Source organism: Spermophilus citellus (assembly GCF_964194105.1).
Source record: "Spermophilus citellus genome assembly, chromosome: 2".
NCBI lineage: Eukaryota > Metazoa > Chordata > Mammalia > Rodentia > Sciuridae > Spermophilus > Spermophilus citellus.
In genome coordinates, this window is record NC_138183.1 from 53,289,936 (window position 1) to 53,307,089 (window position 17,154).

General features: G+C 37.9%; 1 protein-coding gene and 1 long non-coding RNA gene across 4 annotated transcripts in view; one reads left to right on the forward strand and one right to left on the reverse strand.

Moving 5' to 3' along the window:
• LOC308639887 (ADAMTS-like protein 1) overlaps window positions 1-3,194 on the reverse strand; it is a 384,577-nt gene extending 381,383 nt beyond the window's left edge. For all 3 annotated transcript variants that reach the window (XM_081278265.1, XM_081278264.1, XM_081278263.1), the window contains exon 1: window positions 3,016-3,194. In XM_081278265.1, coding sequence (XP_081134391.1) covers window positions 3,016-3,078 — 63 coding nt within the window. In that variant the 5' untranslated portion in view covers window positions 3,079-3,194. The remainder of the gene's footprint in view (window positions 1-3,015) is intronic.
• A 42-nt stretch (window positions 3,195-3,236) lies between these two features.
• Window positions 3,237-16,939, forward strand: LOC308639966. The gene is made up of 2 exons (XR_014020138.1): window positions 3,237-3,475; window positions 16,743-16,939. It is a non-coding gene; the product is annotated as an uncharacterized lncRNA (long non-coding RNA).
• Window positions 16,940-17,154: the final 215 nt, after the last annotated feature.

Consider the following 17,154-nt stretch of genomic DNA (forward strand, 5'->3'; position numbering starts at 1 on the left):
CACAATAGCAGGCAAAAGAGCTTAAAAAACCACTGAAAAGAAACAAAAAGCAAATGCAAATTTGATTAAATGCCTTTCTGACAAGAAGTGATTTGACTTCAAGTGTAGATGGACACATATGTCAATGGCCGGTCATGGTTTTTGCCACATTTCTTTTGAGTTAAACAATTGAGACAAAGGAGAGAGAATGAAAAGGGGGAACAGGGTGGAGAAGATTGGGAAAGTCATATTATGTGGCTTAATTTGACCTGAATATCAAAATGAAATCTCTTGTTTGATACTAGTGTCCAACTGTGTCCAGAGTTAAAAAGAAGTCTCCAGCGGGCACACTGCGCATGAAAGTACGGTGGTGATCTAAAATAGACACGAAAGGCATTGGGACCTAATTCTCTAGGGAATAGTGTGCTGGGAGGAAAGGATTTTGTCAAAACTGCGGCTCAATACCATTCATGTGTACACGCTGAGGAACCGAGTCATGAGCCATATGATTTAACTGTCAATGAAATGAAGGCTATTTTGATGTGGTAACAATTGGACCTGCCATTATACAGAGAGATGTTTTCCAATTAAGTTAAAAAGACATTTAGAAATTGCTTAAATTAAGTTAAGAGTAGACAGACTCTTCTGTTATGTAAAAGAATCATAGGAAAAACAGGTCCTCCGATTCAGTATCATTATCAGGTCTGAAGGTTGAGCTGACAAAGTCACACTTCTAGTTCTAAGTCAACTACAGGTCAGGCTAAAGTTCACTTTCTCTTAAGCCAATAATTAATGTTGGCTGTAAACCTAACAGAGGCAGTTAATGAGCAAGTATAACAAGTATCCACCACACTGTACATCTCTTTAATGGCCAAGATGATGCAAAAAGACTGCCTGTCTCCAACAAAGAGTGCAGACCAAGCCTCATCATTGCTTCCATCATTGCCAGACATTTTTACGACCACAGTGCAAAGCAAACAATTTATGTTCTCCCCATTCTTTGACCTTTGGGTTCAAATATAAGCTGGTTGCCTTATCTGTAGGATGGGTTTGAAAGTACTTTCTTTACATGATTATTGTGAGGGTTCACTGAAATGTTTTTCAAACAAGTCTAGTGTTTGCCACCTTTAGACACAACACATGACAGCTCTTATTAATGCTGTTCTTGCTCTACATGGGATGTATCTAGTCACTCAACAGCTACTTCTTGTTTTTTTTTTTTTTCCTGGCATAACTTTTAGATTCGCAATTCATTTAAACACAGGCCTAAAACAAACCTGGGTTTGATTTCATTTCAACTTCATAATGCAATTATTGTAATCCAAACATGTGTTAAGTCCTTCTGAAATAAGCAAACACTCCTTTTTTCCAAGTAAGTCTAATTATATGCTCACATACATATATGAATTTAAGATATCAAAGAGGGATATAATGCATTTACCAAATGCGTAGAAAAACAATCTATTCCTGTGTAGGCTAGTATTACTCAAGTATAATGAGATCATACTTCCATATGAAAATATCAAAAAAAGTAATGTGTACTGGTAATTTGCTTTATGATGCAATTTACTGGGGAAAAACACACAGTTTAAAAAAATCACAAAGAAGGAAAGACGAGACAAACTAATGATGTATATAAGTAACACATCCCATATGGAAAAAATGAGACACCTTTTATAAATTGCTTGCTTTACAAGACATAAAGCACACCTAAACATTCTGCTCTTTATATTCTTCAGTACTGCTAAAACTTATAGTCTACTCATGCTTAAACTTTCACTTGCCTTTAAGTTTCTACAAAAAACTGAAAATATATTCCGATTTATAAGGCAGCATTATAATTTTTAGCTACAATGATGCAAATTATTAAGATACAGGAATGCATAAAATATTTAAACACTGTCTGTCTACTCTATCTGATGAATCTTCCTAGACCTTTTCAATCTTACCAAATGGCTTGCTTCCTTTCCTCAAAATTATAGTGCAGATCAAATTTGTCAGACTCAAAGCAGAACAAAATATTCCTTCCCCATCAATGAAGCAATACAACCTATATTCTGGTTGCATTTTTACCTTGTTCCCTTCTTGCCTTGTTACCATCTGAGGAAGTTCTGGCATGTCATAAATGTGACAAGGAGAGCTACAATCACGTTTGTTTGGAATCAGTGTGTGCAAATTTTGGAATCCAACCTTCAGATGAGGTTTACTAAACTGCCTGCCCAGAACACTCTGGTTTAAAAAAAAATGTGCATTGCTATTAATATTTTGAGTGTAGATTGTTTTTGGACAGTAAATGTTCATTTTCTGCCCATAAAACCAAGTATGAGTCACAACGGAACATTTACTTTGAGTCAAAAATGTAGTATGTGCTGATGTTCGAGAACAGAGCATCTTATCACTATTGACTGTAGAAATTAACCATACAGAAAGTCATCATTTTTTTTCTTCTTCAAAAGAAGATCTGAGATCAAAGACTATAATCCTCAATTCATAGATACCTGAATTAACTTTTATCCATAAATAATGTGCAGTAATTAAGAGCTCTAATCTGGGTTGGCTGCACAGAGGGTTCTCATTCCCTCTTTCACCTGGTTCCCTAGTACATGTGTACAGAGGAAAAATAATCCGTAGAAGGCATTGGAGGGAAGCCCCTCACAGTCTATCCTTCAAAAAATTCCAGGAACAGCACAGTGAGTGAGTTTGATTTCAGGACATCTATTATCCAAATTCCAAACATTTATATAGTCCTCAGCTCACAGATTCTATGCAGTATATCCCAAAGTTTGTGTCTCAGTAACAATATTATGATATACCTGTAACTAATTCCTGTAAGTTTTGTAGACTTTATTCAGCTTGGGAAGTTGGAATTAAAGTTTTGGAAGGAGTTAGGGTACTTTTTCTATCATGTAAATTATTTTACCTGGAGTTTTAAGATGAACACACACACACACACACACACACACACACACACACACCACCCCAACAGCACCCAGACTAAATGGCTATAGCAACATATTGAAATGAAAAGGCATTTACCAGGAGCAGGAAAGCCAGAAGGAGGAGCGGTATGCCAGGAGTTGCCCGACGGCAGCATTCCATGCTTGGATCCTTGCCGGAATCTGAATCGGACACTGAATAAGCTGCTAAGTGCTCTTCTGCCTGCTGTCACATCCAGTCCTGGTGCTAACACTCCAGCCCTGCCTATCAGCTTCCATCAGCCCCGCTCACATTTCCTGACCGAGGGGTGGGTGGGTGGATGGGTGGGGGGTAAGCTGAATGGAATCTCTCTCGGAGCAGGCAGCCAGCCAATCAGGCTCCTGCTAATCAGACATGCTGAATAACAAAGCCAGGGGGACAGAGAAAGTGTAACAGTGTGAGTAAAAAAGGGGGAAAAGGACGAAAAAGAAAGGAGAGCGAGCAGCAGAGCGAGAAGAGAAATGCCAGAGGTGCAGAAGTACACAAGACGAAGCAAAGCACTGGGCTTTTCCCTAACCTGGTCAGTTCTCTGTGAGATGTGTTTCTGTTTGCCATTTGCCTGTGCTGATGTCTGCTGCTTTGTAAAGTACAGTAGCTCCCTGTGTCCGTGTATTGTTCCATTCAGGAGAGAAACTTAATCCCTGTCAATATATAACATATGCCATAAAAGGGAGAGAACCATAGTCAAAAACTGACTTAATGTGCCCTTTAAACGTATTCTGGACAACTGCTTTCTTCTTCTTCGTAAGGTTCCTCTTTATTTTCCCCTTTGACTAGAAAAAGGAATACTGTAGAAGTTCATGAAAATTCCTCACTAACCCTAACAGTGGCATAAGTTATTTTGTGTATTAAGGACTTGATGGTGGGGAGACGGGACAAGTTGCTTCTCTGTAAAGTGACAATTTGAAACATCCAAGGTTTACTGATTCTAAAGGCACAATTAGAAATTGAGAACCCCTGGTTTAAAAGAAGCCTTGAACAAAGACTCCAGACTGAGTGGGGCTGAAATTTGGGGTTGAGAAACTTCCTGGTTTTGACACCTTGCCAACTCTCAACTATCTGCTTTCCAGGGGGGAGGGAAAGAAAAGATGAATTAAATCCTCAATTAATCCCCAAACCTTTTAACCAAGAGTTACAGTCTTCTCTTCACCTGACTCACATCCTTTTTTCGGAGCTGCTATACTGCAGAAAAGGAGAAACCTTTGTTGACCACTAGTCCAGGAGGGCCAGAGGGCTGGACAGGTTGACCTCGGAGGTGCAGCCTAGCCCTGGAGGAAGTACTTATGTGCAGCAAAGAGAAGCTCAGCAATCTTCAGAGGCCACTTAATCTACCAACAAGCAAGGTTCAACCCTACTGGAGGAGATTATTAGTTTTAGGAAAGTGTTAAGTGTCAAATAAGGACATACTTCCCCTTATCTGCTAGGGAAATTATTGAGTTTTGAGAGAATGAAATAGCAAACCCAGCCATACATTTTCATCGTGTATTACCAGGAGGCTTTTCTTTACAGATCTGATAGATCAGAAATACATGTGGTAGAGGTAGAAGGCAGTTAATGTTCTTTCCTTTCATTATTAAAAAATACTGATGAGAGGTCTGAAACACAAATATGGAAAACCTGATCTAGCCATCACAGACATGTGAATACAGGCAGGTCTGCCAATACACATACCTGCAGTGTTGCTTTGCAAAAAGGTAGATTAAAGCAGGTTGTTCAACTTCAGCTACTTACTTCATATGGTATATCAATTAACAAGGGAGAAGCTTTAAAACTCCCACTGTTAACCTGTCACAAAAAGTCAAGGGCAATCAAGGATTCACCTTTCTCCTCACTACCAAATATATTGAACTAGGAAAATGATAGTACAGATTCACACACACACAAAGAGGTCCTATTTTTGAAATAGGCTTTTCCCTTTCAGAAAGATTATTTTTACTAATCTCTCGAAAACTAGCTAATTCTCACAAGCTAAAGGGTATTGACAAGTAGATGTGAAAATACTGGATTGCTATCTGAAATCCTCATCATAGTAAAAAAAAAAAAATTGACTGAAATGAACTTTTAGTCTGAGACTATGTTATCTGTTCATTTGCGTCAGATTTAAGAGAAGGAATTATAGCATTAGCATGCTAATGATAAGGCATCTTTTGTAGAGGGGAAAAATTGGCATGGTCGGAAAATAACTGGTAGTCACATATATGCCAAATTCTTCTGCTTTGGAAATCAATACCATCTTCTGAGTTTTTCTGGGCATGCCAATTTATAGCAAGATGGTCCTTTCAATGAAGTCCTCAAATAATATACTATTTTAAAGTCAAGGCCTCCATCATTGGTTGAACACCTAGAGGAGGTCGACCCCAGTACATGCTTCTGGTCTCTCGGCTCACCACATCATCTTTTCTGTTGGGAGAATCTGGAGGAACTTGCAAAAGCAATTGCAAAGGTCCAGCGTTAACACAGTGCGGGAAAATTCTAAGTTTACTTAAAACTCTAGAAAAAGGAGAAACAAATCAAGTTGGATAAGGGTGATGGGGAATGTTTTTTTGTTTTTTTTTTTTTTTTTAAAGAGAGAGTGAGAGAGGAGAGAGAGAATTTTTAATATTTATTTTTTAGTTCTCAGCGGACACAACATCTTTGTTTGTATGTGGTGCTGAGGATCGAACCCGGACCACACGCATGCCAGGCGAGCGCGCTACCGCTTGAGCCACATCCCCAGCCCGATGGGGAATGTTTTTAAGATGAGCTCATTTTGATACTTTCCAAAGTATATGTGATATTGTTAAGGTTTATGATTTTTACATGTACAATCTCGCTTGACATTTTTGACTAGTTGATGCAGTTGGTTATGTGCCAGTGCCTTTTTATATATGTGAAACTGAGGCTCAGCGAAGAGACTTACCTAAGGCCTCACTGGCTAAAACTGGACTTTGTACCAGGGTCTTCTGACTCCAACCACTCTGATCTCATATTCACATATATACATCTATATATTTGTACATACATGCAGATTCAGGTGTTGGCTGTCTGGCCAAAGGGAGGTGTGTTGGAAGGGGCTGGTAACAACACAGGCAGAGGAGTAGAAGGCAGCCTACCAGGCATTACTGTGAGTATATATTACCTGATGATGGAAAGTAGCTTATTTTAGCCTACAGCGTCTCTGTCTCCCAAGTTTGTCATTTCTGAGACATTTTTCAGTGCCAAGGGAAAAATAACATAAAACCCTAGGTAATCTAGACCCATACTAACGCCCGCCTGGGAAAGGCCCCTTATGGCATGTGAGCAGGGCGTTGGCCCGGTTCCTTTTTTCCTCTTCAGGTATCTAAATTAAAGCCGTCTGCAAGTGTCTGTGGAGCAGCAGCCGCAGCAGCAGCAGAAGCTGCTGCAGCCATAATCCTGGTTCCCGGCTCCACGCACAATATATTAGGTGAAATGAAAGCAGCAGCAAGAGCTAGTGTCAGGGCTGTCTGAAGCATCATTCCAAATGGTATGGATTTAACAATACTTAATTTAAAAAACACCAGCTTGGACAGCAGCAAGCTGTTAACATTCAGTGTGCTTTATGGCAGGAAAGAGTGAGCTCAACTTTCGGAATTTCTCTCCCTGGGGAGAATGCCTTACAAGTTTTGCTCCAAAGCCACCTGTCTCTTCCTTGAGGTTGAGCCTCTTTGGCCCTTCAGTTATAGGAACTGGTGTAAAGGGGACAGAGAGTCTCCTGGAAAGAGCTCAGGAGCTCTGGAGAGCTGGGGAGGGCCTACCTCTATAGGGAGGTGGCAATGGCAGTAGGTGAGCCTTGCTTTCTTCATGGGGACCTGGTGAAATTCTGTGCTGTCTCTGGCTAATTTTGAAATTCAAATGGAGAGAAATGATGGAAGAGTGAATAAGAAAAAGCACAGGAAGAAGACTGCTGTTCTTAGGGGCAGAATTGGAATTTGAACACAACTGTAACATTCCAGTTCACCAGGATCCTCTCTTTTTATTTCCTTTCTTTTTCTTCTTTTTAGATATACGTGACAGTAGAGTATATTTTGACATATTATACATACATGGCGGATAACTTCTTGTGGTTGTACATGATATGAAATTATACTGATTTTATATTCATATATGAACATAGGAAAGTTATGTCTGACTCATTCTGCCCTTTCCTATTCCCATCCCCTCCTTCCCTTCATTCCCCTTTGTCTCTTTACAGCAAAGCCACCAGAGCACTCATTATAATTCTCAAACTGTCTTTTGCAAATGATCAAATGTGATATGTGCAGAGATTCTTTGCCTCAATTTTCTGAACAGAGAACAGGTGTTCCTTAGATAATAGTTTCATTAAAGTTACTTACTAGCAGGTGGGACTTTGGGAATCTATCAAAGGCTGCTTGGCTTTCCCTAGATCACTATATTAGGAGCTGGCCAAAAAATAGCTCTATTTATTGAGAGTTTCCATGTGTCAGGCAGTGTTGTAAGTACTTTATATTTATCACTTCATGTAAACCTTCAACAATTCTATAGAGTAGGTAAACCTATTATCTGTATGTAGGTGTTATTTATGGTGGATTAGCAGTCAACATTCATCTCAACCAGGGCCTCCCTGACATGCAGAGGCCAGAAACCCCAATACTACATTTCCAGACTCCCTTGCAGCTAAGGTACTGGATGGGATTTAGATTTGGCTCCTCTGAAGCACTGTTTGGAAAGAGGAAGCGATGCAGAGTCCACACTTTGCTCTCTGCATGTGAAAATCTGTAGAGCAATGTGGTTTGTCTATATCCATACTTTGTGGGCATTGAGAAGCCAGAATGAGATGTGCATTTTATTACTTGGATTGGAGAAGGTGGGTATGGCTGTCGCAGCCCTTGCACTTCTATTTGACCCTGGCATTCAACAGATAACTTTCTGAGTGGAGAAGAGGCAGGAGTCCCCATGGTGGTCTATTTCTGCCAAGCACCATGGGACTCTTCAGAAAGCTCACTTTATGAGTTTTTTCCTGTGGCAATTCAAATATTCTCTGTGTTATGTAATACCCTGTAATTTATGGCTTTCTGTTTTTATATTCACAAGAGTAGATTCTGTTCTCTACAACAGAATTCTTATTGATACATCCCCTTTAAGAGAGGGAAACACTGAGGCATAAAAATAATCAGACAATCTGTCCAAGATCACATACACAGAGAGGAGAAATATCTAAATATGAGCCCAAGCCATCTGTGCCCAAACCATTAAGCGACCCTGGGTCTGTGGAGCAAAGAGCCACATGAGTTCAGAGTAGGGAAAGGTCACCGATGGTTGGAGAACTCAGGGAGGAGACCCAGATGGAAGAAGTAGAAACTGAAAAATACCTGAGATGTACAGAGACTTCTAGAAGTGAAAAGAAACCTAGGAAAGGTTTAGCAAGTGTGGAGAACAGCGGAAGCAGAGAGAACAGCGGAAGCAGAGGGAAGGCCTAGCATGGGGCTACTGCCGGTGCTCACCCTGCCTCACTTACTGCTGTAGGTCGCTTAATGGCCAAAGAGCATGATTTTAAGTTGTTTGCCCCACTCTCTCCCTCTTTCCTTATAGTGTCCAGCAACTGATATCACTTATGGCAGGAACTCATCAGCTTTTACAATTTGATCTGATTCATCTGTCATTGCCTGAAGCACCTGGGTCTTCAATTTACATTTCTCCCTATGGCCTCAAATGCTATTTTCCATGCTCCTCATCCTGTAGGTACTTGGTTAAAATCTGTGACTCCAGGCCACAGCAGAAAAGAATTCTGGAGACTGCTTTGGTATAGTGGAAAGAACTCAGATTTTACAGCCAGACAGTTCAAATTTTAGTAGTTACAACTTATTACCAAGAGGGCTTTCAGGAAATAAATGGCTAAAACTTTCTGAGCCCAAGGATTATTTTGTGGTTGTTGTTTGTTTGTTTGTTTAAAGTTTTTGAGTCATGGGAGTAATACACCACGGCACTGCTGGGCAGTGGAGTAAGAAGTTTGCACAGTGTCTAGCTCAGAGCCTGATACAAAGAGACCAATATAGCATTCCCTAAGTGGTTGGTACATGAATGCTCATGGTACTTGTGTCTCAACTTCTCTGTGTTCTTAAAAATCCTAATAAATTCTGGGGAAAATTACTATCATAATTTAGATACTGATCCTAAAGCCCCCTCCCAACAAACAAAATAAAACTCATAGCAGAGCCCCAAACTGAATTGGGAGAATAGAATTGTTCACCATCCTGAAACCTGGAGCCTTCGTTCTTCCTTTGTCTACATAGCTGGGGTTATGTTATGGATGTCAGAGGTTTGTTATTGAATTAAATTCAACAAACACTAAGTACCTACTGTGTGTTCAGGACAGATCACTATAGAGAATTTTGACAACAAAGCAACTCTTTTGTAGCCTTTTTTTGACATAAAGACACTTATCAATGTAATTGCTGAGGCTTGAATTATGGTTGTAATATTCATATACTAAACCCAAGTGTAATATATAAATCCAAGGCCCTTGATTCCTAGTTCTGTGCTATTTCCATGACATCATCCTTCACAGATAAAATAATTATACCAGAGCCAGACAATAAGGTGAAGGGCTGTTAACAGATTTATAGACAATATAGAGAGAGTGGGATTGAAATGCAAAAGCCAAATTCTTCAGCTTGGCATTCAAGGACCTCCCTGATCTGATTCCAATCCCAGGATAATAGAAAGCCATGCACCAGCCCAACTGAAATACCTGATCTCACCCGAATACTCCAGGTACTTGGACTCCTGTGTGTTTGTTCATCCTGGATATCTCTTTTGCCTGGATGGTCCTTCTTCCTATCATGGCCTACTAATGGATTTTCTACCTTTTAAGATGCAATTAAAATGTCAGTAACTCCACAAAGCCTTCCTCTGCTTTTTTTTTTAAGCTTTTAGTCATTTTGTTGCTGGAATCTTTTTATATATTTGGATACATTCTTTAGCTATCCCAGATATGAGCCAGTCTTTTAACAGGAAAAAAGTCTTCTTTGTTGTTTTATTAATATTATTCTTAGATGTTTTTATTAGGTAGACGTTTTAAACTTGTCTGCAAGTTATTGATCATTTTTCTGATTTATTTTACTGCTTTGGTCTCTAAATGTTCCCCTTCTTGCCGCCCCACCCCCACTGGTGGTAAACATTTTTTTCTATTTTCTAGTTTGGAATTTTAATATTTACTTGCATAAATAGCAAGTAGTAATTGCTTCTGTTTTGCACCTCCCCAGACAGATTTGCTTCCACACATGTGTAGGTACTTTTCACATACCACCATTTGTGAGCAGAATCTCAATCTCTCCCTCTCTTTCTCTCTCTCGTTCTTGCTCTCTCTCTCTCTCTCTCTCCCCTTCAACAAGATTATAAATTCTGTGAGGATAACTATTAAGATTATGAAATCTTGGGCTAGGGTTGTAGCTCAGTTGGTAGAACACTTGCCTAAAATGCGTGAGGCTCAGTTCCATCCCTGGCGCCACATAAAAATAAAAACAAAATAAAATAAAGGTACTGTGTCCATTTACAACTAAAAAAATCTTTAAAAACAGATTAGGAAATCTTGTGCCCACACACAGAATAGAGCACAACATCTCATACAAAAAATTGGCATGAGATAAATTGTTGATGTGTGAATTAACATATGATACACCCACAAAGAAAAAGAAAAGCAAGGGGGTAAAAAGCAAACAAAGAATTACAAAAGCAAAGATGATCTCTGAAAACCAAGAAAAATGTAGATTAAGATTGAAATATAACTTGAATTTCAGGAAAGCAATTAAACCATGGAAAAGCAGAATACTCTTCCTCTGAAATAACATAGATCATTGTGTGATCTTCAATTTAATTCCAGTTACATGTTTGTCATATTTGCTAACACTAACTAGAATAATGACTTTATGTGTAAAAAGATTATGTGATATCACTATTGTAAATACTGTCACAAAGGAGTAGCAGAAACTATCAAGTAATCAAATAATGAAAAAAAAGCTTGCAAGATTAATTTGCAGTGTAGTTTACCTTTGAAGTTATTTACATTTTTAAGTTGACAAAAATTACATTTATTTATGGTATACAACATGATTTGAAACATACATTTATGTGTATATATAAATATTTATATACAAACATATATATATATATTTACACACATGCATGTATGTATATACATACATTGTGAAATGGCTAAATCAAGCTAGTTAACATATTCATTACCTTACATACTTGTGACTGTTTTGCAGAGAGTTTATTTCTTAAATTTCCAGAAAGGACATGGAGTTTGTAGGGAAAACTGGATATTGCATGGTTCCTATTAGAAACTGTGGTGGGCCTTTCTTTTGAAAAAACTTTCATGAAGGAATGTGAAACTTGGTAAGTATGGCAAAAAAGGGGTGGGGAAATAAGGTAACAATATAGAGAACTGAATACAAGCCAACAGCAAGACATTTACCAGCTATGTAGGTGTCCTGAGGGACAGATACGGGGTGCAGCTGGAAGAAACTTAGGTAAAAGAATCTAGAGATTTATCTCTTACATGTGCGTTTCCTGGAAGTTAAAATCCAAAACTTGTTTCCCAGCACAGAAACTAGCAACTATGGAAAGAATAGAGTTCCAAGGACAAAGTGGAGAAACCCTGATCTCAGGATATGAGTGCAGGATGTTAACCCATCCCAGGAGCCAGTAGGAAGCTGCTTGACAGGATGCAGGTCCCAGACTGGAGGTTTCTTGCACTTGAGGAAGGCAGGCAGGCAGGCAAAGGAGGGCCACGTGCTTCATGCCTGCCTGCTCACCTCTTGAGCATTCCTAAGAGGCCCACCACTGGAAGTATGTTCGGGTGTGCAAATTAAAGCGGCAGCAAGTTCTTAAGCACAACCATGAGAGTGATGATTTTCCACAGTCTCTTTTAAAGAAGGAAGTGCATCCTTGTGCAAAGGGTCCTAGAGGCCTAGCTTTTGGTTTTGGTTACATTGTCTCTCCTTTGTCCCTCCCACCTCACCTCTTCCTTTGTTCCAACTTTTCTATCACTTGGATTAAGATGGAAATGCTCTTGTCTGACATGGAATGGCCTTGTAAGAATGTTTACTGTGATCATTTGCATTTACTTTTGCTCTCAAAAGCTTGGATTTTAAACTCCAGTCTGCATTTTAGGGAAAAATATTCTTTCAAATAAAATATCTGTGGCAGAAATATTAATGGTCTCCCAATATCTGTTCTTTTTTTTTTTTTTTTTGGCTTTGTTAACAAACATACATGGCTACCCACCCGGAAACATTTCTTCTTGGAAGCTGTGTGTGACCATGAGATATAAGTGGAAGAAGTGGATGAAATTCCAGTAATGTCCATCAAGAAAGGGGCATACCCTGCTTCACTCTTTCCTCCTCTTTGTAACTGGAACAATGATGTGAAGGCTGCAGAAGCCATCTTGGCCAGTTTGGAGATATGTATATATGGAATATGCTTGAGACTTTACAAAATTATATAGCTCAGTAACGCCAAATTCCCAAAACACAATGGTCAAATATAAAAAGTGTGACTGACTGGCTGGTATCTTTTATTTCTTAAATCATAAGAGCAATGCAATTATCTGAGTTCCCATCTTTCTTTTGGCTACTAGGCAGCTCAGAACAAAATTTGTATTCAATAGACAAATATTTCTTTAGTCTATAGTTTTAAAATCCCCTCACCATTGCTATCTTGAGTTTTATAGTCTGTTTTTCCATATAAATAGTTCAATCTTTTTTTTTAATTGTTCTTTTTAGATATACATGACAGTAGAGTGTACTTTGACATTTTATATATACATGGAGTATAACTTATTCTAATTAGGATCCTATTCTTGTGGTTGTACACAATGTGGGGTTCACTGGTGGTGTATTCCTATATGAACATAGGAAAGTTATGTCCAATACATTCTACTCTTTCCTTTGCCCATCCCCCTACCTTCTCTTCATTCCCCAATAAATACAATGTTCTCCCAAACCATATCTCTTCTCACTCTCCCTTTATGTTCCAGGTAATTGAGCTATTTTTAGTGACCTTGCTATTAGCTAAAATTTGAATAATTTAATTTTTTAAATTTTTTTTAATTTTTTTTATTGGTTGTTCACAACATTACAAAGCTCTTGACATATCATATTTCATACATTAGAATCAAGTGGGTTATGAACTCCCATTTTTATCCCAAATACAGATTGCAGAATCACATCGGTTACACATCACATTTTTACATACTGCCATATTAGTGACTGTTGTATTCTGCTACCTTTCCTATCCTCTACTATCCCAGTTCAATCTTTTTTGCATTGCAGTTTTACTCCAAACAATCTTACAGTTTCTTTGGAAGATGGTGAAGTATAAACATACAAAATAAAACAGTGTAATTATGAAAAGGAAGCTGACCATGATGACCCCTTAAGGAAATGGTGGAATTATAGAGTAATTTCATGGTGATGAAAACATTGTTTTTCTTTATACTCATCATGACTAAACTAGTTTTTTTTTCCTTCATACTCATGGTAACTAAAATATTTTACCCAGCATGATTTATGATGGCATTCTTACCATACACTGATATAAACATTAATATGTTACTTTATTACTTATATGCAAATATACTATTATATTTAGTCCCAAGGATCTTGGGAAAGGGAATTAGAACTAAACTGCAAATCATTATCACCATCAAAACAAAAAAAACAACAGTAAGCTACTTAAACATTTGGCCTCAAAGGTAGTGAGACTTGTTTGTTCATTTCCAACTTTTGGCACAGATATCCATCGTGAAGTAAGGATCTAATAAACATTTAATGAATACATGAATTTACAGAGCATAAGATCAATTCCTCAAAATTAAACATAGAATCACCATATGATCTAGCAATTCTATTTCTGAGAATAAACCCCAAAGAAATGAAAACATATATTTGCACATACATGTTTCACAGCAGCATGAGTCACACTAGCCCAAGATGGAAGTAACCCAAATGTTCATTGATAAATGAGTTGATAGGGAGAGTTTGCATTTACATACAATGGAATATTACTTAGTCTGAAGAAAAAAGCGAAATCTGACCTATGCTACAACATGGATGTGTTATGGGATGATGTGAAAGTTAAGTCAGGCTGACTCCATTCTGCCGAGACATCTCACCCTGTGCGGGAAGTTGCCCCCTGCCTTTCCCAATAAGCCCACTTGCATAGAAGCTGACATCTCCATCCTCACCCACTTGCACACCCTGACCACATATCTTTAAACTATGGGGCAGACGTTAGATTACTTCCTTATTGGTTCCCCCCAAAAGTGACCAATTCTGAGAACGTACTTATGACTCTACTTGCCTCTCCCACCCTCCTCCTTTGTGGTTTTTCTGTTTAAATGGCCTCTCCACCTGCATTCATTGTCATGGGCTGCAAAACCCTCTGCTTTCTGCTCCCTTAGCCCTGGCCAGAATAAATCCTTTGTCTTTTCTTCAAAAAGACCCGGAGTTTTATTTGGAATTTTAGAATCGATGTACTCTGAAGGCAGGTTATGATTCTGCTTATTTAAGTTACCCAGAAATAGTCAAATTCATAGAGACAGAAAATAGAATTGTGTTTGCTAGGGAATGAGGGGAGGGGGAATGGGAAACTAAGGGGTAAGAGATTCAGCTGGGGAAGATGAGAAAATTCTGAAGACAAATGGTGGTGATAGTTAAAATGGTAAATTTTATGTTGTATACATTTACTATAATACAACTGTTTTTTGAAGAAGAGGAAAATGAATATAAAAGAAGAATAAAAGGTTTAACCTTTGCAAAAGCAATCCTAGTATCCTAATTAAATCTCCTGATATAAACTCCTAAATCTCAGGCCAAATAAACAGGTCCAATTATTAAATTTCTTATAGTTAAGAAAAATAAGCCACAAGTTCTACCAATGCTATGTCAGCAGTGTTACCCACCAGTCAAAGGAAAAGCAGGAATTAGGCAAGTATTTCTTTGGATTAAGTTTTTATGCATGTAGATTGGATTTGGTACTCTAAATGTAAATATGTCTGAGGTTGTGCTCCAGAGTGACTTTGTACTTATGTTTGCTCTCAGAAAGGCCTTTCTGGATCTGACCTTCTAAATTGTCCTTCCCAACATTTACAATTTCAATGCTTTCTTGCACAGGACTATCCATAGCTTATTGTTATATATGTATTTCCATTTGTATTTATATTTGTGTGATAAAATATTCAATGTCTCTCTCCCTCATTAGATTGTAAGCTCCATGAGGGAGGGATCCATTTCAGTTTTGTTAATTACTCTATCCTAGTCTCTAGCATAGGGCTTAGCATATGGAAAGAGCTCAATAAATATTTGTTGAATGAGTAAGTATTTGTTGAAGGTATAAATACATTTGTACAAAGCAGTATTCAAAGATCATCTACATCTATCTTACATATAAATAAAAGTGATACTTTATTATTATTATTATTAGGGTACTGGGGATCGAACTCAGGGACACTTGACCACTGAGCCACATCTCCAGCTCTATTTTGTATTTTATTTAGACACAGGTTCTCATTGAGTTGCTTAGCACTTCACTTCTGCTGAGGCTGGCTTTGAACTCACAGATCCTCCTGTCTCAGCCTCCCAAACCACTGGATTACAGATGTGCACCACACCCAGCAAAAGTGATATTTTAAATATATGTATTTGTAATGACATAAGGGCCACAGTGATATATATGAGGTAGGCATATGTATTAACTTGATTTAGCAATTCACAATACATGCATATTTAATCGGAATAAAGTCTTTGTTAACCCAACTTTGGTTAAGTTTCACTCTTTCCCTAGTCACAAATAGGTTTTGCCAAATACTTTGTTTTCACTTATTGAAGATCTCGTGATTAGTCCAATATATTTTAGAAATATATTAAATTTTTTAAATTGATTTTTTTGTGAATTGATTTCTAATGTTAAAACAATCTTGCATTCCTAGGATTAACCTATCTTATGATGTATTATATATTCAGATATTGCTAGATTTCATTTGCTAATATTTAAAATTTTTTTGTAGTTGTAGATGGACAGAATGCCTTTATTTTATTTGTTTACTTTTATGTGGTGCTAAGGATCAAGCCCAGTGCTTCACACATGCTAGACAAAGAGCTCTGCCAATGAGTTACAACCCAGGCTGGGGATGTGGCTCAAGCGGTAGCACGCTCGCCTGGCATGCGTACGGCCCGGGTTCGATCCTCAGCACCACATACCAACAAAGATGTTGTGTCTGCCGAGAACTAAAAAATAAAAATTAAAAATTTCTCTCTCTCTCTCTCTCTCCCCTCTCTTTAAAAAAAAAAAAAAATGAGTTACAACCCCAGCCCTCATTTGCTAATATTTTGTTAGGAGATTTTTGTATCTGCATGAGGAGTTCTAGTCTGTTTCTTTTTCATGTGGCACTATTTTTCATGTCAGAATCATAATGGTTTCATAAGGTGATTTCTTTAATAAATGTGAGGCTATTCAGAAAAAAAGAAAACATGGTACAATATACATATATATATGTATAATTTTTGATATTTAAAATAAATGTTTACAAATAATAAATAAAAATTCAGAAAACAAAAGTATAAAAATATAAAGACTAAATTTTCTCACTAACTAAAGAGAAAAATAGGATGCATATGAAATAATCTTATGAACAGCTACATATCTTGATTAACAAAATACATTAAAATAGGGTGTATAATAAAATTTGATACTGATATTTAACAAAATATATGTATTTATATGTTACATTTCTTAGTAAGAAATAAGTTTTATTTTGCTTACAGGAGAAAGACCCATCTGAGAATGTCAAAAGTGTTGCCTTGGAGACTTCTTGTGGAAAACCCAGCGAATGATTTTCATGGGTCTGTTTAAGAAAGAGCTTACTTTTGCAAAGTATGAAAGCCATGTGAAGAAGCTGGGGGTCACCACGGTACCCCCGTGTAAAACCTATGTGTACACCTAGTAAAATCTGGAAATTGGATTCACTCTGCTTCAGATTTCATTTTCTCCCCCATTAAATCAGAGTACAACACAGGCATCACACAATCTGCCATAAATAATTCTTCACAACCGTCTGCTTCACTTTTGAGTGCCCTGGACTCTCTCCAGCCATAAAACCTGGATCTACTTTTACCACTAAAGAAGACAGTCCCTCTTGGTTAGGGTTGCAGAAGTTGAAATTGAAAAGGAGCTTGC